This window comes from Drosophila willistoni, assembly GCF_018902025.1.
Source record: "Drosophila willistoni isolate 14030-0811.24 chromosome 2R unlocalized genomic scaffold, UCI_dwil_1.1 Seg167, whole genome shotgun sequence".
NCBI classification, from domain to species: Eukaryota; Metazoa; Arthropoda; class Insecta; order Diptera; family Drosophilidae; genus Drosophila; species Drosophila willistoni.
Genome location: NW_025814050.1, coordinates 8363717 through 8390843, shown reverse-complemented (window position 1 = coordinate 8390843; position 27127 = coordinate 8363717). Strand labels below are relative to the sequence as shown.

The 27127-nt window shown below is 34.1% G+C and overlaps 4 protein-coding genes across 7 annotated transcripts in view; 2 read left to right on the top strand and 2 right to left on the bottom strand.

Annotated features, from left to right (window-relative positions):
• Positions 1-2216: 2216 nt before the first annotated feature.
• On the top strand, positions 2217-8589 carry LOC6644461 (aromatic-L-amino-acid decarboxylase). Of its 2 annotated transcripts, none has more exons than XM_023176532.2 (3): positions 2217-2315; positions 4534-4619; positions 6910-8589. In XM_023176532.2, the coding sequence occupies exons 2-3, from the start codon at positions 4540-4542 to the stop codon at positions 8255-8257; spliced, it is 1428 nt and encodes a 475-aa protein (XP_023032300.1). In that variant the 5' UTR covers positions 2217-2315; positions 4534-4539; the 3' UTR covers positions 8258-8589. The 2 variants fall into 2 exon arrangements, with proteins under 2 accessions (XP_023032300.1, XP_002067042.1); XM_002067006.3 differs by lacking the exon at positions 2217-2315 and adding an exon at positions 4309-4432.
• LOC6644460 (protein anon-37Cs) lies at positions 8550-10414 on the bottom strand. The gene has a single exon (XM_002067005.4). It carries the CDS (start codon positions 10226-10228, stop codon positions 8627-8629), a length of 1602 nt encoding a protein of 533 aa, XP_002067041.2. The 5' UTR covers positions 10229-10414; the 3' UTR covers positions 8550-8626.
• A 166-nt stretch (positions 10415-10580) lies between these two features.
• LOC6644459 (3,4-dihydroxyphenylacetaldehyde synthase 2) lies at positions 10581-15540 on the bottom strand. Of its 2 annotated transcripts, XM_023176614.2 has the most exons (3): positions 15377-15540; positions 15071-15305; positions 10581-11913 (listed from the first exon to the last, which is right to left on the bottom strand). In XM_023176614.2, the coding sequence occupies exons 1-3, from the start codon at positions 15454-15456 to the stop codon at positions 10687-10689; spliced, it is 1542 nt and encodes a 513-aa protein (XP_023032382.1). In that variant the 5' UTR covers positions 15457-15540; the 3' UTR covers positions 10581-10686. The 2 variants fall into 2 exon arrangements, with proteins under 2 accessions (XP_023032382.1, XP_002067040.2); XM_002067004.4 differs by lacking the exons at positions 15071-15305; positions 15377-15540 and adding an exon at positions 12549-12975.
• An 8906-nt stretch (positions 15541-24446) lies between these two features.
• Positions 24447-27127, top strand: part of LOC6644456 (LIM/homeobox protein Lhx3) — a 41775-nt gene continuing 39094 nt past the window's right edge. The window contains exon 1 of one of the 2 annotated variants that reach the window (XM_047010725.1): positions 24447-24851. In XM_047010725.1, the coding sequence (XP_046866681.1) occupies positions 24494-24851 (358 nt within the window). In that variant the 5' untranslated portion in view covers positions 24447-24493. The remainder of the gene's footprint in view (positions 24852-27127) is intronic. The other variant, XM_023176609.2, reaches the window with a different exon arrangement.

The following is a 27127-nucleotide window of genomic DNA, read 5'->3' as shown; positions in this document are numbered from 1 at the left end:
ACACACATACATTGTACATATGTATGCTTATTTAATGCTAGCTTTAGCTTTCTTGATTTATTTTGTTTTCCGCTTAGTGCTGAATTAATCAATTCACTCACTCACTTCTTGATTTGTTCAACTATTGAACTTTAAAAACAGATTTGCTGTTGAGTGAGTAGCAAGGACATTTCATCTACAAGGATATGCAAAGATGTTGTTAAAAAAAATCAGAAACGTGTTTTAATATTAATAACTTTTAATAATGAAACATAGATAATTATCTATAAAATATTAAAAATAAGACTAAAATAAACTTTCTGTACATACATATATGTAAGTAAAGTGAAGTATAATTCATCGAGTCATAAGAACATGTTTTATTTACTGTTAAACTATGTCCATATGTATATTCAAAGGGAAATATCCTTGAGCAATGCATTGGTTTCTATCGCTTATCACATTTGCTTAACTTCCCTTCATTGTTTCTTTCGCTTGATTATGCAATCCCCCACTTAAAGGCGCCAAGCGACCCCTATAAATGGCAAGTTTCCTCTCCTTTCTATGCCTTTCAACGCAAGTCAGCCATAAATCAAATTGAAGTACATCACCAGCATTAAGTAGAAATACATTGTGAATGGTTCTACGTCTGCCTGAATTGTGGGTGGAGATAGAAACAGAGAGAGAGAGAGAGATAGAGAGAGAGAGAGAGAGAGAGGGGGGGGGGGGAAGTGAAAGAGAGCATTACAATCAAAATCAGGAACCGTGTTGCTATGGCAAAAAATCTGTTGATTCAGTCCAAGTGATTTGCCAAAGTGGCTTCGTTGAAATGTCAGGCACACTCTTCAGCAACAGTTGGGCCAGGAAATACGCACAACCCCACAACACACACAAGCCCCCACAACTCCCTATACATACACACACATACATAACATACTCCATTTCTATTTAACCATCATAGGAGTCTAAAGCTTTTGACGTCATCCAAGAGCGGTTCAGAGCATCAAATTCATTTGCGAACGTCACAAAAAACATCTTTCTCTTTCAAAACCAGTTTCAAAGATGTGCGAATGCGTTTTTATTAGGTTCATTAATCTTGTTTTTTTTTCTTTTTCTGTCTTCACCATGAATATCAATTTGTTTATGTAGTAATTCTGTGTAGTCAACTGGCTGAGAAAATCCCTGACCACTTGTGATTCATCACCTGTTGGGGATTCCTTTTTTTCTGTGGTCTTTGTAAGCAAGAACGTATCGATATGGTTAGAAGTTAACTAGTTTACGATTGGTTAAAATAATTACAGTAGCAAAATTATGAATTCATGTTTTTACAAACAATTTTTTTTTATTTCTTTTCTTTATTTTTTATAAATTTTGAATGTATTGAAATTAAACCGTTAATAATAGGCTGATTTGGGTAAAATTAATTTTTAAAGTATGCTATAAGCAGTCTGGTAGCTTAAAGATTGTCAATAAACTGTTTTCGAAATAAGATTTATCCTTTATGTTACAGAACATTATAAAATTTCTCTTGAGTTTTTAAAAAATGCATTTGTTGTCTGCATATTGCATATTTTAGGGAGCCAACTTTCCTTCCTTTACATTTCTAAACACCACTTGACACCTCTTAAGAAGCTGAAAAAGTAATTTATTTGTAAACTTACAGTTTCTATTATATCGTGTAAAAAGTTGAACTAACTTTTTTTGAATGAAATGTATACAAATTTTAATTAATTATCCGACTTTTGTTATTTCTTTTGTGTGAAAAAACATTATTAAAAAATTAGAGCAAAACATCTAATACAGTTTTGATTCTTGTATGTTAAACTTATTGTCGTATTTTTTATTTTCGTTCAAAGAAATGCAAACTCGTATAAACATGGGTTAATTGTTAACAAGTTTAATGCTCCTTATAATTTTTTTTTGGTTTTCATAATCAAAATCAAATTTTTAAGAAAAAAACAATTTCATTTGAATAATTATCCAATCAAACCTGAATTACACACACACACAATTGCAGTATTTGTATTTTTAGCGAAAGAGAATTTGTTATTGTTTCGGCGCAATATTGAACCGGTCCTGAACTGATGCTCATGCCCCCCGTTTTGGAGCTGGTGCTCCGCTTTAAGCTTTAAAAGCCTTCGCATTCTGTGACTAGCGCTCAGTTCGCAGGCACGCGTCACTGTAACAGCATCTCTCTATCTCTCTCTCTCTAATATAAACGTGTGTTTTTCTCCCGTCGTGTGTGACGAAAGATTAACTTTAACTAAAATATCAAGTACATACAACGGAAACAAAAGCAAATAATTAAAAGTCAGTTTAACTAAAGTGCATATACGGTGAGTGGCCACTGCGTGAGGAATATGCACACATATACCTTCATATATAAAAATGTATATAAAACAAAAACACTTGGAAGAGCATAATTAGTCTTGAGCATACCTGGCGTATACGTAATTTAATTTTTAACCGCCCAAAAACTACCATTTTAATTACCATTTTAGCCTTGTTTACTAATTTTTTTTAGTCGAATTTAAACGGCATTCTTTTACAGCTTAATACAATCTTGGGTTTTGGTGAGGGGCTTGTTCTGGTTATCTACAAGTTTGCATTTATGTATAAAAAAGTTGTTGCCTTCAATGTCAAACTGCCTTGGCAACTTGTTTAGGTTTCAAAGTGCTTTAATACAAAAATAACTAAACATACACAAAATGTGCAAGTGAATACAAAAACAAAAAAAAAAAAAACAAATTAATGCGAAAATTCTCATTATCATGCACATTATTGGTATAATTGTGTGTATAAATGAAGCAAGTTGCAATAAAATTATAATTAAGCTAGCTAGCTTAGTTTATAATAATTGAAAAATTTTGATATTAACATCATCTAGTCCATATCTAGGGTTTAAAAACCTTTAAAACATTTCAAACAAATTTAGAGAGAGAAAGGATTTAAATTAATGGCAATTGTATGGTAATGCTAGGGCCCAAATATAATCGTGACCAAATTTTTAGGGTCTACCAAATTTTTCTTAATAATTTATTTTACGTTTATGAATTTTCTTTTTTAAAATTCCTTATCTGTTCTGCAGTTAAAGAAAATTGATTAAAATTATACAAGTTTTCGAATAGTCTAATTAAAAAAATTTTAGATAAGAACAACTTCACATTCGTTTAATTATCTATCTCAATCCAAATATTTTAATAGTTTAGAATGAAATTGAGTATTAGAGTAGACATATAAATTCATTGACTTATTTACAGAATGTATTACAGAATTTGAGTCTGAATTATAATAATTGTAGTAAGGCTGGGCATAAATTATTTTGTTTTCCTATTTTTATCTGATATTTAACAAAAAATATTTTAGATGTCTGCAGTAGATGAGTTGTCTAAGTGGCCCAGTCCTTTAGTCAACTGAACAACGAGGATCCGGGTTCGATCCAGGTTGATAGTTTATTATAACTGTATCCTATACTTTAATAATAATAATAATAATTTTAAATGTCTGTTACGTATTATTTTATATATTTTTCTAATTTACTCAAACTTTTTTCTGTTTTTTTTTCGTCACGATTTATGAATAAATTCTTATTTTACCAAAGAGTTTATTCAAAATATTAAACAATATTTTCAAACGTGTCTAAATTTGTTGGTATATTCAAAAATTTATTAATTCATTGTGATAATCGTTAAAAAAAATTAAGAAAAATGTAAGGAGACTTTGTCACTAAGAACTTTTAATTTTTGTTATACATTACAATTTAAATTCAAAATTCATATTCGATTTAACGAGTTTTTATTTAAGAGATTTCTTAAGATTTTCATCTTAAACTTTAATTAATTAACTAATTTTAACATAATTTTGGTTTCGTTTTGCTTCTAAGAATGCATTTATGGAGATTTTCATTTCTAAATTATTTAATAATTAAACATCCAATTTTAGAAATTTATCAAGAGATTAATACTCTTAAATATGTACTTAATATTTGCGGACTTCAAATTGTAAAAAAAAATTCACAAAATTCGAGTGTTCAAATATTTTCTTTCGTTGGGTTTTAGAAATTTTTACTTTCATTTAGTTTTATGATTCATTTGATATATGGTTATATGTACATAAGTATTTATGTAAATATATGTATATACATATATAATTATTTATTGTGCAGCTGCAGCTGATTAGCATATAAACATTTGTATTCACAAATACTTATTAACTAATACATATTAACTAATACATTTAGGTACATTCACTATTTAATCAATTTATTGCTCTTATTCTCCTCTCCTCTCTCATCTTTTGCTGCAAATCTTTACTCACATCTAGCTTATTGATTTACATTTATTTTTTTAAAATGAGTAACTTACCAACAAATAGAACTAACAAAGCAAAGCAAACTAACGGTAATGGTAAAGCTAATATAACGGTGGAAGATAAACTTGATCCCAAGGTCTCGGTAGGTTTAAATACTTAACTAATAAATGTTTAGAATTTGAAACAAAACAAAAATGAAACCAACTAATTGTTTTATCTTCCATTTTCTTCACCCTCAACCAGATCGATATGGAGGCTCCAGAATTTAAAGATTTTGCCAAATCAATGGTTGATTATATAGCAGAATATTTGGAAAATATACGCGACAGGTAAGTGACTCAATTGTCAGTTAGTCAGTTAATTAAAATAAATTTAGTACATATTTCGATACATATAGAAATTTCATTGTCTCGCATTGACCTCAAGCAATTTCGAAAGTTCAGTTTTCTGTTCCGTTCTTATTGGAACTGCCGGCGGGCGGGCACGTGTCTGTGTGAATGACATTTAACGGCTGCTTTTCGATCAGGTATTAGTCATGGGAAAGTCTCTCCGATTCGCATTTGAAGTGGCCTTCTAAAAGTACTTTCCATTTTGGCTTTGGCTAATTAATTATTACATTACATTATGATAAACAGAAAAGGTTTCAAAATGTTGGCGTGTCAAGGTTAAATGGTTCACCATTATGTTTTTACTCTACCCTTGAGAGTTTGTTAGTTCATTGTTCTTCAGCAATTCTAACGGCTTTTGCATTGCCTTGAAACAGATAATCATTTCGTGTTGTAGATAAAGGTGAACAAATTAATGTTGATTCGATTGGTCCAATAGTGTGATGAACCAGTTTACTCACTCACTTTGTGGGGAAAGAACAAGTTGAATAACTTACTTGTTTACCCATTGATCAATTTTACACTCACTTGTTCAGTGTCTCAGTTACATACTGACTAACTTGATTAGTTCTTTCCTCATTCACTAATGACCGGCCTAAAATAAAACAAATCAAAACCTAGTGAATCAGAAAATTTTTATATCTGTAATTATATTTGTATTAAAATAGAATTAGGTCGCTCATGAGAGGTTAAGCAAAAATGAATAAGCCATTTTAGTTTTTTCTTTTTTCGACTCGTTCATATATTCTCTAACTAGTTCAGTTATTCATTGACTTAATTTCTTTGCCTTTTTTCCACATATTGTGGATGGCTTTAGATGACTCTCAATTTTAAGTTCATTAACTTACTACTGAACTTATATATAGAATCAGATCTGATGGTTGAGCATTATCACACAATACAATAGTATGAGAAATTTAACCCTTGCAAGAGTTTTTTTATTATTCGTGTGATTTTTCGCGCTGAACAATTGAAAGTGAGTGATTGGTCAAGCAAATTAGTGTCACTTACTCATTTATTTAAATTACAAACTTTTAAAATTCCTAATATTTCATTAAAAGTATTGGAATTATTGGATATATAAAGCTTCACTCACTGTTAAGTCGTAATAATTTACAATAATCGCTTTGTATTGGTTTTAACTCAAAATTAGTATAGAATTTAGCGGTAAACTATCAACATAACTATTTTTTTTTACAAGCACTAGCAACTATGGTCATCAGAATAGACTATAAGGATTCCATACACTGGCCAGGGACTCGAACCCGAATCCTTGTTATTCAGATGCCTTTATGACTGGGATATTTAGAAAACTCATATATTTTTACAAAATCAAAGATTGCTTTGAAATTAGTTCTAGTATATGTATGTTTTTGTTTAATTATTTGGCACAATCTAGTTCTTACTTGATTCTAAATGTTTCAATGTGATAAGGATTCATCCACTATGGTACATGTATAGATTTTCTGTACATACATAGGTGTATGTATACATAAGTGAAAAAAAATTTGTACATTTGTTTTTCTCAAATTCTGGTTGTGGAAAACCTGATTATTTGGCTGAACTATGTGACTTCTTGATCTTTTCATAGTGACAATACTAAAAGTAATTGTTGTTTTTTGCCTACCATTCTTTTAGCCGATAGGGCTTATAAATATGAAGCATTTAATTTGTTTTCAGTTTTAAAAATTTGAACTTAGTTTAGTGGATTAAAAGAAAATTGTTACCTCCTAAAATGGGATACCAAAATCTGGCTCAAAACAAAAACTAGAAGTTTTTTCCAAATAATATATTAAAGATAATAATTATAGTCTGAATATTTCATTCTTGATATATGTATGTATAATCTTATTGTGAATTTTAAACGATAACATTTTAAGCTTTAACAAGTCTTGGAAATAAATTTATTCGTTAGGTTGAAATTTAAAATAAGTTTCGACATAATTGAAATTTAATTCTTTTCAAAAGGATTCTTTCTAAATTTTTGTCATCATACTCTATTCAGTTTTCCCTCCCATTTGGGTAGGTTGCCTAGCTTAAAGTCTATTGATTTTTATACCCTTGCCCCAACTTGCAACAGGCAACAAGTTGCAAAAGCTGGTAGTTAAATGGAATGGACAAATGCTGGGAAGGAGGAGATGTTGATGAAATTCAATTTGTTGAAAGCTTTTCTGAATAGCTTCTAATAGTCAATGCTAATTTAATTTTGTTATGCGTTTCTTTTCTTTTATAGACGCGTCCTGCCCGAAGTTAAGCCTGGCTATTTGAAGCCTTTGATACCAGATGAGGCACCCGAGAAGCCAGAGAGTTGGCAGGCCATAATGGAGGATATCGAGCGTGTGATTATGCCTGGAGTTACACACTGGCATAGTCCGAAGTTCCATGCCTATTTTCCTACTGCCAACTCCTATCCGGCGATTGTGGCTGATATGTTGAGCGGAGCAATAGCATGCATTGGCTTCACTTGGATAGCCAGTCCGGCTTGCACGGAACTTGAGGTTGCCATGATGGATTGGTTGGGCAAAATGTTGGATTTGCCATCTGACTTTTTGGCCAGCTCTGGCGGCAAGGGTGGAGGCGTTATTCAGGGTACAGCAAGTGAATCGACTTTGGTGGCTCTACTTGGCGCCAAGGCCAAGAAGTTGCAGGAGGTGAAGGCTGAGCATCCCGAATGGGATGAGCATACTATTATTGGAAAGCTGGTGGGCTACTGTTCCGATCAAGCTCACTCATCGGTGGAGAGGGCTGGCCTCTTGGGTGGCATTAAGTTGCGCTCTGTGAAGTCTGAGAATAATCGCTTGCGGGGAGATGCCCTTGAGAAGGCCATTGAAAAGGATTTGGCCGATGGTCTGATACCATTCTATGCTGTCGTCACTCTAGGCACTACCAATTCCTGTGCCTTCGATCGTCTGGATGAGTGTGGTGCGGTAGGCAATAAGCACAATGTGTGGATTCATGTGGATGCTGCTTATGCTGGTTCGGCCTTTATTTGTCCCGAATATCGTCACTACATGAAGGGCATGGAACGGGCAGATTCATTCAATTTCAATCCACACAAATGGATGTTGGTGAATTTCGATTGTTCGGCCATGTGGCTAAAGGATCCCAGTTGGGTGGTCAACGCCTTCAATGTGGATCCTCTCTATCTGAAGCACGATATGCAAGGATCAGCTCCCGATTATCGTCATTGGCAAATCCCATTGGGTCGTCGTTTCCGTGCCCTGAAGCTTTGGTTCGTTCTCCGTTTGTATGGAGTGGAAAATCTTCAGGCTCACATTCGTCGTCATTGCAATTTTGCCAAACAATTTGGTGATCTGTGTGTCGCTGATTCCCGCTTCGAGTTGGCCGCTGAGGTCAACATGGGTCTGGTCTGTTTCCGTCTCAAGGGCAACAATGAGAGGAATGAAGCTTTGCTCAAGCGAATCAATGGACGTGGAAACATTCATATGGTTCCGGCCAAAATCAACGATGTCTACTTCTTGCGCATGGCCGTCTGTTCGAGATTCACTCAGTCCGAGGACATGGAATACTCATGGAAGGAGGTCAGTGCTGCTGCCGATGAAATGGAAGCCGCTAAGTAAACACAATGATCAGTATTTAAAATGGTTGTTAAGGGAACAAGACAGATTTAGGGAATTTACAAGAGACATAGAGATGGACAGGGAATATTCTGATTGATGTGATTGCAAAATTATTCCTTAGATTATTGAAAGTTAAGTTGTCAAGGATTGCGTTAATTTGTTCATTTTAACTGCAGCAGCTTTCTCCCTGTACCATTCTCTATAAAAGAAACAAAATCATATAATCGTTGTCTAGTTGTTGTTGTTGATATTTTATTGCTAATTTAATAAATATATATATACATATATAATATCTGCTTAAAAAAATAAACTTTATTAATTGTAACTATAAATTTTGACTAGCTTTTGTCTACATTAACTTTACTTGAATCAATTGCACTGCTTCATGGTATAATAGTCAATGATGCGTTGAGCTTCCCTTATTCCACTAGTTCGGGCTCCATCGATTGTGCCGAAGCCATGTAAAGTGGTGGCATCACCAGCAAAGAGAAGCGATGGAATCGGTTCACCTAGAGGAGCGGCCAAACGTTGCACATCTCTGGCACTGCTCGAGATGGAGAAATAGGGACGTCCGCCTAGATAGCAGGCTGATGAATTCCAGTAGGAACGTAGCAGACCCTGTGGATAGGGTACTAGATGATTGCGTATACACTTTCTCAATAGAGCTGTAATTTCTTCTACTAAATTGGAATCTGGCAATTTCTCGATCTCATCGTAATAACCACCACCAATACGAATTTCCAGCACATGTTGACTGGTGGGCAATTGAGAGATTTCCACAACTTGTTGAGTCCAATTACGTTCCGGTTGATTATTGGATGTATCGCTAGTTACTGAGCAGCTCAGTGGCCTCATATTAGATTTAAACCAACGACTAATTGGTTTCTTATAGGAGACGAATATCTTGACGGGATTGCCATTGCCTAAATTTCGTATGGCTAAGAGCTTATCCAAGGGCAACGTTGGATTAAAGAGGATACCAGCGAAATTCTTTAAAACACCCAATGGGAGAGTACATATAATATGATCGGCCTTATAGAGACTACCATCTAGGCATCCTACACTTTTGAATTCACCCAACATTGGGTGTCCAATCCATTCAATTTTGCCCACTGGCTTGCCCGTTTGCAGTTGATCAACGTCCAGATTCTTCTTTAGTTCGTTGACCACATTATCCAATCCCGTGGGCACATATATCGGATGCTGTTCTTGCTGGACGACTGGATAGCTGGTTATTTGCTCAATATTCACATTTTCTAGGCAACAACCAAAAATGCTACTGAACTCCTTGAAAAGGGATTGGAATATCTCTTGTGCTGTCTGCTTTTCGGCTGGATCTTTGTAGGATATTGAAATTATTTTATTGCTCTCCATTTGAAAATAGGCCATGACATTATCCAAGGCGTGCAGATCGTTGCCCTTTTTCAAAGTGTCCTTCACCTTTAGACCACCGCAGAGTTGTCGAAATAGTGTGTCGATTAGCTCAACCATGACTGGATTTACTTGCTTTTCCTCATGCACATACTGGACCTTCTCCTTCTCCTTGATCTGTTTGCCAAGACCTTCGGCATTTTTTAAGAGTTCGTAGGTGGAATCATGAGATCCATCGATGTTAACCCATTTGGCGCCCAATTCACAGAAAGTGTCGCCAAATTTCTTCGAATTAATCCTGCCGCCATAGCGATCGGTTGCCTCTAGCACCAGGCATTTGCGAAATCCATGCGAGAGCAAATGCTGAGCCGCTGAAAGGCCGGCCAATCCGGCACCAATCACAACAATTCGAGCATTCTTCCTAGCTGCCTCCAGATTTCGATTGTAATGCGGTATTGATGAATGATTGTGATATTGGTTACCCGAATCTGCCTTCAGTGCCTTTGCATTGCGGTATAAGCTGCGTTTGCCAGCTATTCTATAACTGATAATGGTGAGAATAGGATGTTCAGGTTTCAAGAGAAGCTGACGCAATGCCATTTCATTCACATCCGCAGTGGCAGCTGAAGAGGATTCTTGCAATTGCCACTTACCATTGCATAGCAAGGTAGACTCTAAATTTTGGTGTGTTGTTGGTTTGTATTTTCTTTTTTTTTCGGGAGTTAAATTTTGAGTGTTTACAATAAAATTGTCAAGAATTTAAATTTTTGTTTATTTTTGTTTTGTTGCCAAACAGCTGTCAATAGTGATGAATATTAGAGATGGGCATTTTGATAGCACTGACTACTCACGAAACTAATTTTGTCCCATCCCTAGTACCTGCGCAGTAACACAACACTGAAATGTTTTACCACACTGCATTTCAGGCGCCAAAATTTGATTAGTCTTGGAGTTGAATAGGAATTTCTTAACTTTAATTTCTTTATTAAAACAATATTTACTATAAATACAGAGATATAAATAATTGCAAATGGAAGTTGAAGTACACTTTATGCTGCTCACTGTGATTTCTCATGCGTTACATTGCCATTATTTGCTAGGATTTGGAAATGATGCGTCAGTTCACCCACTTCGCCGGCCTTACTTGGTGTCTCAAGCAGACGTTGTTGATCTACCAGAAGATCTGTCAACTGTGTCTCAATTTCCGACCACGCATAGTCAATATCCGAAGGTTTGGGATCCATGCCACAAACTGCAAATCTTAAAAATAAACAACCAGCATGTTCTGCTTTGACCATATAGATCTTCTTGCGTTCCATAAGACGCTGCAGCAATTGGGCTGTAATCTCATTATCTCCCTTGGGTCGGAAACAAACTAAACCCAATGCGCGTGGAGCAACTAATTCAAAACGTTTGTCATCTTTCACCAGTTTCTCGAACTGCTCGGCCAGACTGATGTGTTTACGGACATGGGCACGCAATCCTTCGGCGCCAAGAGTACGGAATGTGATCCACACTTTGAGTGCTCTGAAACGACGTCCCAGCGGAATTTGCCAATGCCTGAAGTCTGGTATCTGCGATTGTCCCTCATATTTGTGCTTCAAGTATATGCGGTCCACATTAAAACTATCAACAACTTTGTTGGCATCCTTCAGCCACATGGCCGAGCAATCGAAATTCACTAACATAAACTTGTGAAGATTGAAATTCAATGAGTCCACACGATCTATTCCGCGTCTCAAATCGGCACACTCATCCAGGGCAAAAGCTCCACCCGCATAGGCTGCATCCACATGAAGCCACACATTGTGATCCTCACAAACCGTTGCCAAGGATTCAATGTCATCATAGGCACATGTTCCTGTTGTTCCTAGTGTGGCAATACAAATAACTGGAATGCGGCCCTCTTGCACATCTTCTTCTATGGCCTTTTTCAGGGCCTCACCACGTAGAATCAAATCTTCGCCAGCTGGCAATAGCTTAATGGGCATGGCAGCAATTACACCAGCCTTCTCAATACAACTATTACTCTGATCCGAAGAGTAAGCAATCAGTTTGCCTCTAATCTCACTCTCGCTTAGTTCTGGATGAAGTTCACGGTGCTTGACCACTGCTTGCTCACGGGCAGCCAGCACGGCAACTAGAACAGCCTCACTGGCTGATCCTTGAATGACACCACCACCAGGTCCTTCAGTTGCATGCAAAAACTGTTCAGGCAGCTTCAAGAATTTGGCCAACCAATCCATAACAACAACTTCCAATTCTGTGCATGCAGGACTACAGATCTAAAATTGAGAAGATAAATGAGATTAATTAAAATTTTACTTACGACTTATTTACTTGATTTTTTGTGTAATATTGTTTTTAGTAATTATCACTTAATTAAAAAATTTACAGAAGTATCAAGAAAGTAAATATGGGCGTTTGATTTGACAGCAGAGTTCAGTGACTTCTGTTTTTAATTGATTTGGTGACAGGAAAAGAACTATAGGAACTACAACTAATTTAATAATCTTTAATTCTTTAAAAAGATTTTCCATCTCCTCAATTTCTTTTTCATCACTTGATATTTAGAATCCTTTGCTTGGCCATAACTTTCGATTTATACGTAGATATTTTATTATTGTGTTTACAATTCAAATAAATTTGCATTTTCATACATATATTTTTAGTATTAAGTTAATGAAAATGCAAATTTAAATGAATTGTCAATATTTTGATGAATCTAAAAGATTTCCATTCGCGCTTCATTGTCTTCTGTTTTGATAACAACAACCTGTTTGCCAATGTTGTTTTTTTTTCGATGGACTTTCACTTGCGGCCCAAAGCAAACAAAGGGCTCCCATTCAATGAGATGTTTTGAGATTTCTCTCACTGCCGCTCTCTCTCTCTCTCTCTTACACTCTCTCTGTTTACGTACCCAACTAAAACCAATAATGCCAAAGCCACTGGCCAACATTTCTCCCACAATTGAGGGATAAGAGACACTTGTGGGATAATAGGCATGCATATTGGGCGATTGCCAATGTGTTATTCCTGGTTTGATCACGCGGTCAATATCGGTTAGTATATCGCGCCATGATTCTGGACCCTCGGGCATTTGATTGGGCAATAAATCCAGCATATAACCCGGCTCCACAGAGGGTAGAATATCATGATCACGTATATTTTCCAAGTAATCGGCTACAAAATCAACAGCCGCCTTGCCAAATTCACGAAATTCTTTTGCATCCATTATGTGTATAAAAACAAAGTGTCTATAATATATTCTATTTGCACTTTTCACGTTTTTGTTTGTCCACGAAAATTGTAACTGAAGTTCGACCAACAACAAGCGCAATGGTGATGCCCCCTGGGACGCTGTAGAGTTCACTCTGAAGCCGCTAACTGATGATGGGCTGCCTTTTATACTCAATGCTCTGGACACACAATGGCACAGTGGTCAAGCGCAACGAATCGAAGATTCGGAGAATGCTGCATGACTTGGGAATACAATAAGTGACCAATTAGCTATGCCAATCATTAAAGATCTATCTAATCTTCTAATCGGGCAGATTAATTTAGGGTTGTTAAGAGGCACGTTAAATCAATTTTAATTTTTATTATACCCTTGCAGAGGGTACTATCAAATTGTTTAAACAAATGACTTAATAAACACAGCGGGGTTATCAGGTGAAGTGCATTTCGTAAAGAGATAAAAAATGTTTAAGTTTATACATATTTTTTAAAATTTTATCTACTAACTATCCTTTTACTGAAGCCCGAAACCCATTTTTTTATTTTATTGTCATTGATTGAAAGAGTATATAATCTTCCACATAGTTTACTTAAGCTTCTCTAAACAATTTTCCTTTCAGGTAGATTTTTAATGACTTATCATTCAATCAATCCCATTCTCCTAACTCAAATAAATGCTGGCTCTGGGAACACTTTAGCCAGCTAAATTTAAGTGTTCCCACTTTCAACTCTCTTCGAGCTGCTCTGTTAATTAAACTGTCAACTGGTTTTTTGCGTTGAGATTTGGTAAGAGTCATTTTCCGGCCTTGACATTATTTTTGGCTTAAACCATTTTCCTGTGGTTTTAAAAAGGAGTGGTTTTGAGTTATATAGAAAAAAATCTATAGATAATTACATAATTACATAGAAAACATGAATCTTTGTATTTCGTATTATGTTTTTACACGGCAAGTATTCAGTAGTTTCCCACCTTCGAAATGTTTCATTAACATGGTTGACGACATAAACTATTGGGATTCCCATATATTACACTAAATAGTATAATATTATAAAACACCGATTAATAAATTAACTTATAAAGACTTTATTTTTTTTTCCTCTCTGAATTCTCTAATTTCAAACAATTACATTTATATATATTACATACATCAATTTGTAGACTGAGTTGATGTAATTTTTCTTTCTACTGAATATTTCTTTAAAAATTGGTTTCTAAAATAAAATAAACATATGAATTGTATGAACAAAGTTGATAAATTTAATGTATTACTAAAATTCTGTTGACTGATAATTAAATAAATAAAATATCTCCATTTTGGTTCTGTATGTATTAAAAATCGAAATCAGTTTCAATTTAAAATTGGTCTTCTTTTGAAGATAGTTGTAGTACATATACATACATACGACATAATACCTTTGATCTTTAATGTTTATATGCTCATATTTTTAAAACTAACAATAAGTGACACGAAAGGACTAACGAAGTATCCAAAATAAATAACTATTTTTATGTTGTAAGTGCCTTTTATCGTTAAAAATTACGGCAATGAAGTTTAATTTTATAGATCGAAAATGTATTGATAAAAAGTCTATACACAGGGGCCTCAAAATTTGAGACATATGTATATGTATATTATGAATTCTGATTTCATGTTATATATTTATATAATGTTAGTGAAAACATTTAATGTGTTAATTTGATAATTTATAGCGTTGAGTTGGTCATTCTATTGAGATATTGTATCGTAAATTTTAAAGGCATATCTCTAACTGTTTTTTTTTAAATTTTAAATTTTTATGAGAAGCTCGAAAATTTGGACTTGGCAAAATAAGACACATATCTAAACTATAAAAAATTGATTGTACACCTAAAATTTTAGGTCTAGTAAAACAAAGATCAACTGTATACGACAAATTTTCAATTTGGCCCTAGGATCCAATTTGGAGCCGATTGAAAAGCTTAATTTTGTTTGTATTTTTTGGTCTCCCAGCTTGGCAATTTTTTACGCCAATAATTATGTCCGATTTTAATGAAAAATATCTTATTCGACGGGAAATTTAATTCACTATCTTACTATATAGATAAAATGAACACTACTAACATAATCTAGTCAATTGTTCAAAAATATACATTTGTAAAAGGACTTTATTTATTTTTGTAAGCAAAATGAAGGATCTTTGTAAGGTTATTATTTTTAAACTCACCCAACTGAAACCCAAAACACCGATTCCTGCGATTAGCAACTCTCCAATGATTGAACCCGCTGATGTAGATGATGGATAGAAGGCATTAAAATACGGCGATTGCCAATGGGTCAAACCGGGTAAAATTATGCTCTCCAAATCATTTAAAATCTGCCGCCAATGTTCCGGCTGTTCGGGAATCTCTCGTGGCAATTGATTGATGACAGCATGTGGCACCACACTGGGCAATACATTTCTAGGGGGGTAAAAATTATAAATTTTTTGTTTTTTTTTTATTCTATATAGCATTCAATTCACAGAACACACCTCTCACGTATATTGCCCAGATAATTGATAATAAACTCAATTGAGGCATGACCAAATTCGCGAAATTCATCAAAGTCCATTTTGTTTTGTATTTCTTTAAAAAGGACTAAAGGTATTTGTTTTTATTTCAAGTTGTCGATGCGCTGCCTGAGTTTTGCACTTGTGCACGGTTGACATTCGAATCTATAAATGATCAAAACCTCAATGAATCGCTGCCGAAAAACAAGCAAGTTGCGCATAGGTCGTTAAAACTTTCAACAGCCCTAAACAAAGACGTAGCTAGGATTTTATCTAGTGGGGGCAAATAAAGAGATGATTTAAAATTAACCAGTTGGACTTCAATTACAATACTATAAAAGAGATGAAATTACAAAATTAAGAAGAAATTCTTTTCAGATTTATTTTGAGAAGATATATGATCTTTTGAAGAAATGTATGTTTTGTTATAAAACGGTTGCAACTTCATAGTGTTGTTTATGAAATTTTAAAACAATACTTAGATTTGTGACTTATGTTTTATTATTATTACTATCACTATAGAATATAGTTGTAAACTTTCAACCAAACTATTTCTTACATGCACTAGCAACTATGGCCAAAGGATGGAATACGGGACTCTTCCTATTCTGGGAAGTCACGTTTAGTTGCCTGAATAAGTGGGTCATTTCACCACTTATCTACCAAGGACTACAACTTACCTACTAAGGACCTATTCTATTATATTCCTATCCTATTCTATTTTCTATTCGATTTCGTTGATGAATGGATTGCCGAAATCAAAATTGAGACCTTCTGTCGCTTTCGCTGTTAAAGCGTTTTGCTAATTCTATCACCAATATTTCCAAGCTTTGCTTATTAATTTTTGATTTGCTAAGAACAAACTAATCTTCAAGATTTAAAACTATCAGACAGCCAGAAAATTAAAAGAGGAAAATACATAATAGCAGTAAAAATTTAAATTGAGTTCTTTTTATTTTCGAAACGATTTCAAATTGCAATTTTCCATCAATATCCATCAATATGATTTATAGGGCTCGAATAAGTTCTGGATTAAAATTTGAGCTTGAAACATAATTTTATTTATTTATTATTTATTTATTTATAATGTGATGGGACATAGATTCAATAGTATTGAAACTAATTAAATTAATAAAACTAGTGACAAAGTTTTAGCTTTATTATCTTTGGTAGAATATGCACAAAATAGATATCTGGAATCCAATATCGACACTTTTGAAAACTGATTTAAATTTCTTTCAAAAAATTCTAGAAAATTGTGCATAATTGTTATAGATTTACGCGTAAAAAGAATTCAAGAACATATGTAAAAATGTTCAATATATTTAAAAACCATTTCATTTATTATTTTAATCTTAACATTAATAGAAATCTGATGATGATTAAAAGCAAAAATTTTGAATTTGGGTGGTTGCTTTTGTCTTTTCCATGGGCGCCCCCTTTTGAGGTAGGCCAGTGGCTTTAGACTGCAGCAACAGCGGTCAGATGATGCTATGTGTGAAAATGTGCTTAAACAGCAAGTTTTGGGTTGTTTTTTTATATTTATTTTATATATATTTTGTTTTTTTTTTTTGGTATTTGTAGGGCCAAAAACAAAAACCGAGACCGTAGACCATTGTCGAGATTTATGTAACTATGTTACTGAAAATGACATGAAAACCCAAAGATAAAAGTGAAAAATTTATATAATTTACGCGTTTGTAATTGTCTAATAAATGTGAGACAAAAACCATTGTCATCTAACGACTATTTAGACAAAGCTGTAAACAATCCGGTTTCATTAACTGGTCTCGTTCAAAAATCATTTGGCAAACAATTTAAGTAGATAGTTTAAACACACATACATACATGCATTCCCATAGATATATGTATGTATTTTCATTCCCGTCTTGTCATTCAGACAGACAAATTTGAAAGTCAAAGTCGATTTTGTAAGCGATGCAGCGAAGAGTCATTCCGAATCAGAGTCAGTTGCAGTAGCAGCTGCCACTTTACGGAAGTGACCCGAAGTAAAGTTGGTTGGCCATGTCTTGTGACTAGGTCTCGGTCCAAATGCATTTCATCAGCCATTATCATAGCCAGGTTTCAGGGTCACCATACAATTTGATGACCGTTGTTAGCCTAATTTTTTTGTTGTTTATTGTTATTAAATTCAATGAACACTGAAAGAAATGAGAATCATGAAAATGTAAGCTATAAATGATTCCACGCGATAAGGTGTTAAATTTATATATATAAGATAATTATTTGTAAACAAATTACTGTCTGCATTGATCGTTGTACTGGGAAATATGGAAAACCCCGCATATTTACCTAGAAATTATAGTAGTCAATACTTTGATTTTCAATAATATATAATTAAACAATATTCTCTCAATTTTTTTTAAATGTCGACTCTGCCATTTGATTGGGTTAAGTTGCTTTTTATTTATTTTTTTCACTGATCAATTGCGATCATTTAATTTTTTGTTTACTTGGAGATTTTATTATAAAATGCTATAGCTGGAAAATATAGCATGCGATTTTGATCAAGTTTTTAGGAATTATAGATGATATAAGAATTATTGCAAAAACGTTTTTCTGGCTTAACTAATTTGACGACCCATCATCCCCATGACAGTATATACAGAGATATTTCCGCCGGTCTTAGTGAATTTTGGCATAATAGATATATTAATATCTATTTTAAACTGACAAATATTAATGACAATAGGTTAAAAATTAAGACGTTTTGAGCGATTGTTGCAATGGAAGCTACATGATATAGTAGTTCGAGCCGGCTCATATACAATTTTTGCAATATGTATACAGAAACCTACATACAAAATGTCAGCGCTGTACCTTTAGCGGTCTATGAATACTTTTCTTTACTCCAAACTGATGGACGGACATGGCTATATGAATTCGTCTCGCCGTGCTGATTAAAAAGATGCTTTTCCCTTCCTTTAATTCTGATATGTGGACATTGCCGGACCTCCGAGTTTTAGTTTTTTCTATGTCTGTTACTTCAAGCTCAATACTTTTCTCTTAAACTAGATTTTTATTTTGAACTTGGAAACAGTGCAACTCGCTTGTATTGCACAGATAAGATAAAATAATAAAAAAAAGATATCCGCCAGGCAATTGTATAGAGACAGAATTTCTCTTATGAATTGACATCTATTTGCCACAAAGAAATAAACTTAACAATGACTAAAATATTTTTTATTGATCAGTACTTTGTTAAGGGAAATACTGACAAAAACAATGGGGACAATATGTTTAAATGTATAGAAGAATTTTAATAACTTTTTTTTTTTTCTTTCATCATTCATAAGCAAAATATAAGCAAAATAATTAACAAACCAATCAAAACATGATACCGATTAGTCTCTCAAACCAAAATCAAATTAGTTAGTGCTGCTTAAGAACATTTACATTTTATATCAAATTGAAATATGTACATTGTACATATATGGTTTTTAACTAATAAAGTTGAAACTACCTAAAGCCTTGAAAACTTCAAGAGACATCTGCAAATGTTTGATCCACATCTATAGATTTTCGATGTTTAAGGATCTTGCGTACTGTGCTTGCTCAAATAATATGAGTTAATAATACTAGAGTAAATTATTTGCCTATCCGGTACACCCTGCGTATACGTAATTGCTGGCTAACCAGTCTTTTTACTGATTCGACGTTTTTTTGCTACTTATTTTTTTGTAAAATTTATTTATTACAAGGTTCGCTTTATTATATTGTATTGTATTGTTTTGGTTTTTCTATTATTATAAGGTCTGTATCATAATAAAAACATACATTTTTTTTAAAATTCTTTATATGAACTCAAATATTTAATAACCAAACCCAAAAATATTTTAATTGACTTTATTCGAATATTTTAGGAACGGTTCAATTGTATCAGAATTTAAGATATCCTTGGCTTTAAAAAAATAATTCATGTAAACATATAAATTTCATTAACAATCGATGTATTTCTATAGCATCTTCGAATTTTTCAGTAAGCTAAATTACCATATATTTGAGTATTATATAAATACTTATTAAAGACTTCTTATTTTTTTAGAATTCACCCTTTTCTAACTTTATGTTCAAGGTTAATTATACTAATACAATTTTTTTTCTACCATTAAGTATGTTAAACTGAAGTTAAAATATTTCTTAAAACATTAATTTAATATAAAATTAATCAAATGTTACAATATTTGATATATTTGTTTCAGTGGTTATCAATTAATTAAATGACTTTAAAGTACCTGAAGTAGATTCCAAATTCGCATTTGATTTAAAGTACTGTGAAATACTTTCTTAATAGGCAACTTGAATGGAAAGAGTTCAAATCTTTTCTTTTTAAAAGAATCTCCACATTAGATTATTAGTTTGGTACATTCTTTAATAAGGCCTCGTATAAAACATTTTTTAAAGTAAGTTTGTTCACGTATTTCTTCCATATAATGCCCAACTGACTGAGCTACCCACGTACTGAATGTCATAAATGGTGTCGGCCAGCTGTTTCACTAGCTCTCTCTCTCTGTCTGTCTTTCTCCTTCTTATTTTTTGGCCATCTCTGTTCCCTTCCCTCCCACCACCATCGAAAAAAGTAAACCTCCTATGGTGTCCACTTTTACCCATTTTAGGTTGTTGGGGTTCAAAGTGTTTGTCCAAGTATTTGGCGCGCGCTCTCTAAGCGGCTCATAAATAAATGCGAAAACAAAATCGTTGTGCAGACCCAAACGCAGCACCCAGGGAGGGGTGGGGCTGAGGGTGGTCACAGGTAGTGGGCGGTTTAATAAAACGCAATGCTAGACAGACAACACCTTATGCAGATACAGCAACAGGGTATTCTAGGTTCACTCCAGAGTCTAGACCATCAAAAAAAAGAGGGGAAATGGTTTTGTGCGCCGGCGTTGGAACGATTTTAACCCTTGAATACCCTACAAACCCATGCCATTTACCCACCCATACACTCATCCAGACAAGTCAATGCGCTTAATGGCGGCAACAACAACAACCAAAACGACAATAACTTCTCAGGGGGACGATAAGATAACAAGAAATTCTTGCGCATGTCCAAAAAGATTCTTCCCCCTTTCTCCCCACGGTGTGTGTGTGTGAGAGAGTGTGTGTGTATCAACGATTTCCAATGTTTTCAATATAAAGGGGCGGCGCTTGTTTTTGAGACCTGGAACGATGATACCAAATTCTTGTTGTTGCTCTTGCTGTTGACCGCGCTTATTGACTTGGACTTTTTGAGTTAAGTTTCTCATATTTGTTTCTCCTCTGCCATCGTCGTCGCCGCCGTCGCCGTCGCCGTCATCGTCATCGTCGTCGTCATCATCTCGCTGCTGCTGTCGCTGACTTTTAAGTGCTGTTTACTGTTGTTTTGGGGCCACGAAGGTGTCGCCCGGACCCGGACCCGTACGTTATGTATTCTTGCTGCAACACTACTTTCAGCTCAAATTCTTGAGCCAAAAAAACAAAAAAAAAAAAACCCAAGAAGAAACAACAAGAAAAATACGTAAAAGTTGTTTTTGTTTTTCTCCGTTTTGTTCTATTATATTTTTGGAAAGGGGCGCGTATGGTGTTGGAAACGGGACGGGACGGGGGATGGTTAAAATTTTTACGTTTTTACAAATATTGTAATGCTGTTTGCATTTGCAAGGGGGTGGCCATGGGGAACGTATAGGAAAGGACATTGCGCATGCCAAAAAAAAAAGAGGAATATAAAAAAAAGGATAGCAGCATAAAAATGTCGTCGCCGTTGCCCGTTGCCTGTTGTTGTCGTTGTCGCCGTCGCCATTGTTATTTTGCCTGGCCTGGGCTGCGTGTATGCAATTTTACCATATCATTTGTGTCACATTAAGATCAATTGGTAAACACACACCCACACACACACACACACACATTCAGACACACACCCCCCCACACACGCACACACACACTGCCACACACTAGACAGAGTCTCATATACAAAAGGCAAACGGCATGAAAACGTAAAAACGGCAGCGCTCCAACAAAAGCGTCAAAAAGTGCGCAAAAATGCAGCGCGGCAAATAGAAGAAGAAGAATAAAAAAAAAAGAAAATACATATATCCAACAAAAACAGCTAACAACAACAACAATAACAGCAACAACAACAGCAGCAGACGACCTCGCTGTCAGGCAGGCAGTGCTCTTTTTGGCCACCAGTGTTACCACACCATGCCCTGCCGTGCCGTGCCGTTTAGTACCGTTAGCCGTCGCCATTTTGTCGGTTAGCCGTGTGCGGATTCCCGTCGCATTTCTACCCACACACAATATCAACAAAAATTTTACCGTCGCCTCGCGTCGCAGTGCAAATAATTTCGAAATGTCCATCGGAAAGTGCAAGAAAGTGAACAAATTTTAACTAAATAGAAATGTTAGTTGTTTATAAAAATCTAAATTATAATTAATATACAATAATCAAAAAGGTTAATGCGAGGAGTTTGATGCGCAACAAAGTGAAATGTTGGCCAAGTGAAATGATACGCAAGCGGTCAAAAGGGATTTATTTCAACCAAACACCTTAATTCTAAAAAATTACCTAATACAGTTTTACTTAAGGGTTACAATTAAAAATATAATATCCCTAAGTGATATATTTTAAATTCGTAATATTATGCGATTGCGTAAAGCGAAATGTTATCGTATTGTCGGTGAAACTGAAACTTACTGATACAATTTCCTTCACGTTGGGCGCCATTTTTATGCAAAGAACGCAGAAAGAGAGAGAGGGAGAGAGACAGCGAAACATTCCAAAACTACATTTTTTAAAAGCCTGTGTGGAACAGGTCCTGTTCTTGTGAAACAGAACTTTTCAATAAGCAGTTTAATATTTACTTTAATTTTTATATGGAAAGTTATACCACATTTTAAAAATATTTTACTACGTCTATTTAAGTGTACAACATTAGATAAAATAGATAAAATCCCTTTAAAACATGTTGGTTTTATTGATCTGGTTTAAAAATGAATTAGTAGAAACTTTAAAAAAAGGTTTATATAACAAGAAAGCAACAACAATTTGCTAGGCCAACAAAAATTGCTTAAAATTTTCATTTTTTTATTAGATATTATTTGAAGTGTGTATCTTTCTTTAGCTGGACTGGATAGCAATGAGTCAGAAAGAAGATGTCAAATTTTCTAATGCATTAATGAAGAACAAATTAAAGGACATTGGGGAGAAGTCGCTCCGATTTTAAGGTATTATTCGGGGGTTCAAATGTAAAGGATTAAATACGTCGCTTCACCAAAATCTGTGGACTTTACCCCATTTGCTCATTTTGTAAGTCGAGGTCTAAGACAATAATTAAATGATTCTATTTGAAAATAATACCAAATATTAAACATGTAGAACCGTTAGTACAGTATTTGAGGATAACTTTTCCTGGGTTTATTGCAAGGGAGAGGCTCCTAGAGCCTTGAATTTTGCACTTTGTTTAGGTATTCATTCAATTTAAATTAAATTTTTTTAAAATTAATGTTTTTATCATTTCATTTAATGTGATCCATTTTAAAATATAGCTCTGTTTGTATTCTTGTTAGGAATCCTGATCAAAATATATTGAAAAAATTAACTTAAAAAATTGCTAAACACGTCCCTATTTTGAGTATTCGCTACGACCTTGATTTATTGTTTTTGTAACTAGAGCCAATCCTATTCAAAAAAACCCAAAACGTAAATATTTCTATGACTAAGATAATGAGGATTTAAACAGAGTTGGAATATTTTAAGTCCTGAAAGCTCTTGCAGAAACTATTTTTAGATAAATCTATAGATTTTAGACTGTGGCCCATATCTTAATACGTATTTTTTAAATCTTTAATTACTTCTTTTGAAAACTAATTATTTAATAATTTCGGTTTAAAAGAAACAATCAAACTTTTTAAACCCTTTTTTTTTGCTTTTTTCCTATTATAAGTCTTTTATTTTTTGGAAATTTACTTAGACATATTTATAGACTGTTATCTTTGAATTAATGTAAATGTTATTGATTCTGTGTAAGATTTTATTCATTTATTTTAATTTGATAAAATTGTGTAGAAAGTTTGAAAAATTGACGTCAGTGAACCAAAAAAATTACAAGGCCCTTACGATAAGTATGGCAAAAGGCGTCATAAATTGACGTAAGAGATTCTTATTAGAACTACTAATATATCTCAATTAGGATAAATAATATAATTATAAGGGAAATTTGCTTTTTGATGATGCAAATTTGATATTTATTTGCATGTGGTAAAACTTTTTTTTTTGTCCCTTCCGTCATAAAGCGAAAGTCGTGACATCAATCGTATTAACTATAGTAATTATAATTTATGTTTAATAGGATATCATCAAATTCAGGGTCTCCATATACATATGTACATATATAGAAACAAATGAATATGTGAGTCTTGAAAGTCGGGGTATTTAGACAATCGATAGTGATTCATGGTTCGATCATGAATTCATCACATGGATTTCCATTGATTTGATTTAACCCCATTTGCTGCTGTTTGCATGATGCATACCCAAAGGCAAATCATTCATAGATAGTACTCTAGTACTCTCTATGCCTCATTGGCGCGAAAGTAAGAAATTCAAATTGTTCAAGAGGGTGGCACTTGGTTGTATTTACTGATATAGAAAAACAAACTTGAGCTACGCACATTCTCAAAAATAAAAAGAGCTCCAACAACTACCCACTAAAAAAACGGGAAAAAAAAGAAACCGCCTGCGATAAGAAAAGAACGACGGGGACTTGGAAACTGAAGCGTTGTTAGAACCTCGTGCCAGTGGCAAATAGCCAACCAAACGAACCGATACAACGCGTTTGGCTAATACGCTCCGTATCGGTAGACGCGAGTGCGAATCGTGTGTGATATTGAACCCCCTTTAACTTCCCAATCCCCAACCAAAAGAAAAGAAAAAGCAAAATATTCAAATACAAGTTTATTAATTATGAAATTAAATTATTTTATATAGGGCAGCACCAATTGTTTAATGCCTAACTAACAAGTGCCACATATACATAAAATAAATATAAAGAAACTATTTTCCCTGCACATTTAAAATATATCGTTGAAGAGGAGATTTGTATGCATTTGGCCTTAGCAATGATGCAAACCCTGAAACCGCCGCCGCCGCTGCATCATCAACAACAACAACAGCAGCAGCATCATCACCAGCAGCAGCAGCAACAGCAGCAACAACAACAACATCTGACAGTCATGGATAATCATCAGCAACAACAGCCGCATATCCATCAGCAACAACAGCAGCAACATCCTCAACAATTGCCTTCAACGCCTCAGGCATCGCACCTGATTGCTGGCCAACACAATCATCTTCATGGCGTCTCGGTTGGCACTGCAGCTGGAGTTGGCCAGGTCGACCACGATGACCCAAATCCTGAACTGGTGCTTGCTTTAATTTCAAGAAATCGAGCGCTTGAGGGTGAGTAGCCACCAAAAAGACATCATCCCTTTTGACTTGAGCTTGTCCTAATGGATGTTTTTTAGTTAAGGTTTTCCCGTTCCCTATTCCCCATCACTTTTAGTTTATGCTTTCCTTTTTTTTTTGTTGTTGTTGATGGTTGTTGGTCAGTCTGGGTTTTGGAGTTGAAAGTTTATTTTGATGGAGCTTTGTTGCAAATAGCTGCTCTCTCATGTGTGGCAAATGGAACTAAGAAACTTGCGGTTGGCCTGGCTTATGGTTTTGCACATTTTCATTTGTAGTCCTTAGCCAGCTTAAGTGTTTTTCAATTAAACAGAGCAGAGCGAGAGAAAAAGAGAGAGAGAGAGATAGACGTCGAGATAGAAAAGGTGTCGTATGTGGGTGGAAGGAACCCCCTCATTTTATATGCTCTTTTTAATTGTTGTTTGACTGTGTGGATTTGACTAAGAAAAATGTATGTCTGTGGTTGGAAATTAAGCCAAAATGTGCGACTTAAGCACTGTTAAAGGGTTTCACTTTAGACGGAACTAAACATATATATTTTTTTGTATGTATTCATTAAGGATAAAACATTCAATATAAAGGCTTACAACATTTTTTAATTTATTTTAAATTTATTGATTCTACTGATTTAATCGACTGCTGGTAAAAACTGTAAAGTTTTTTGAGTATATGGCGTAAATAATCTAAAAATATAATTATTTTACATTTTAAATTAAAATTTTATATAAGTCGAAATAATTTGAAAAAAATACAATATACAAATTGCTGTATCTGCTCGATTATCAGGCCCATTGTCTTTTTCCTCTTAACCCTCTAAGACAGTGCCTCAAGGCACATATCTTTATTTAATAAAATTATTAATTCTGACCATTTTCTAAATCATTTGGGAAATTATTTAATGGTAAAAGTTTAATTTGTTTATTCCTAACTTAAATAAATTTTCAAAACAGTATTAGTTTTCATTGTGTTGCGATATTTTATGACAATCGATTAAAAACTCACGAGCCTTAGAGGGTTAATATTATTTTAATACATTATTCCTTTAAACTTCATACACAATCTGTTTCAATTGATAAAACGTATGAAGTATGAAAATATTGCAATAATTTTAAATATTTAAAAAAAAAAAAATTAACAAAGGTAGAATAATGTTTCAGTTCATACAAATTAAATTTTTCTTAATGTGCACTTAAGCTTTGTATCGCAAAATAATTGTAAACTAATGTTATAAACTTAGCAAAACAAATGAAACTTATTCCCATACAATATTTTTCTTTCTGCTAAGATTTATATCCACTTTTCTTAATTCTTCTTTTTATAAGTAATATTCGTTTTCTATACATAAATGAAAGCAAAATTTTAACGACCAATTGGGAAAAAATTTATTCTTTACCTTTTTTTTTGAGGGAGTATTGTTTTCTCACCTTTTAGCATGACTTTGCAGGATATGACAATGTCAATTGTTGAAAATCAATAAGGACAACAAGCTGGCAAAAGAACCATCAATTTTTTTTTTTTTTTGCTTGTGACTTTGCCTTTTGCCTTTACGTCTGAAGCGTCTGTTAATACTAAAAGATTAGTACATTTTTTAGATGAAAATACATATTTATTCGAACTTAACTTGGAAATTGTGGAAATCTAAGAAAGTGGATATAAAGCAAACTCTCCGAAATTCGACACATTTAGTATATATATCCAAAACCCAGGAACATAGATTTTTTTTCTACATATGAGTGTAGGACTTCTAGTCTCAGAGTTAAAGATGAATCATTTTCTTGAAGAAATTACTTGAAAATATTTAATATTATTTTCCTACAAGTCTTTTTGCTAATAAAGCATTTTACTAAAAATATTGCCATTAAAGTGCTTCTATAACGATTTCCTTAACTTAACTTAAAGTCTAACAAATCCTACGTCTCGACTGTGTCTCATACCAATTTTTATATCATTCGATGGAGATAGAATCCCACATGTCACATTTATGATTTCGTTTTTGATGTCGCCCAAATCCCACGGAAAATCAATTGACAAGACTCTCGCGTTCGGCTGAAAGCTTTAGCTTCAGCTTCAGGCTCTTGGAAAAGTTGACAACTCGCAAAAGGCACACACAATGGGCTAAATGGGCGGCTGGAAGACACGCGTACGTTGACATGAGGCCAGACAAGACAAAGCCGTAACCAAATCCAAAAGCCAAAGCCCCGAAACACTGTTGACAATGTCCAAATGTCTAGTCGCTAATGCACAGGGAATATGGAGCAGGCGGTGCTGGGATG

What these genes read in the sequence shown, in the direction of transcription:
- LOC6644461 (XM_002067006.3), top strand. Translation starts at nt 4,331, where the DNA reads ATGAGTAACTTACCAACAAATAGAACTAACAAAGCAAAGCAAACTAAC. An exon ending in AACTTGATCCCAAGGTCTCG is followed by an intron (nt 4,433 to 4,533) that starts GTAGGTTTAAAT and finishes ACCCTCAACCAG; the next exon opens with ATCGATATGGAGGCTCCAGA. An exon ending in TTGGAAAATATACGCGACAG is followed by an intron (nt 4,620 to 6,909) that starts GTAAGTGACTCA and finishes TTTCTTTTATAG; the next exon opens with ACGCGTCCTGCCCGAAGTTA.
- LOC6644459 (XM_023176614.2), bottom strand. Translation starts at nt 15,456, where the DNA reads ATGGACTTTGATGAATTTCGCGAATTTGGTCATGCCTCAATTGAGTTT. An exon ending in CTGGGCAATATACGTGAGAG is followed by an intron (nt 15,306 to 15,376) that starts GTGTGTTCTGTG and finishes TTACCCCCCTAG; the next exon opens with AAATGTATTGCCCAGTGTGG. An exon ending in GTGTTTTGGGTTTCAGTTGG is followed by an intron (nt 11,914 to 15,070) that starts GTGAGTTTAAAA and finishes TCTCAATTTTAG; the next exon opens with ATCTGTAGTCCTGCATGCAC.
- LOC6644460 (XM_002067005.4), bottom strand. Translation starts at nt 10,228, where the DNA reads ATGGCATTGCGTCAGCTTCTCTTGAAACCTGAACATCCTATTCTCACC.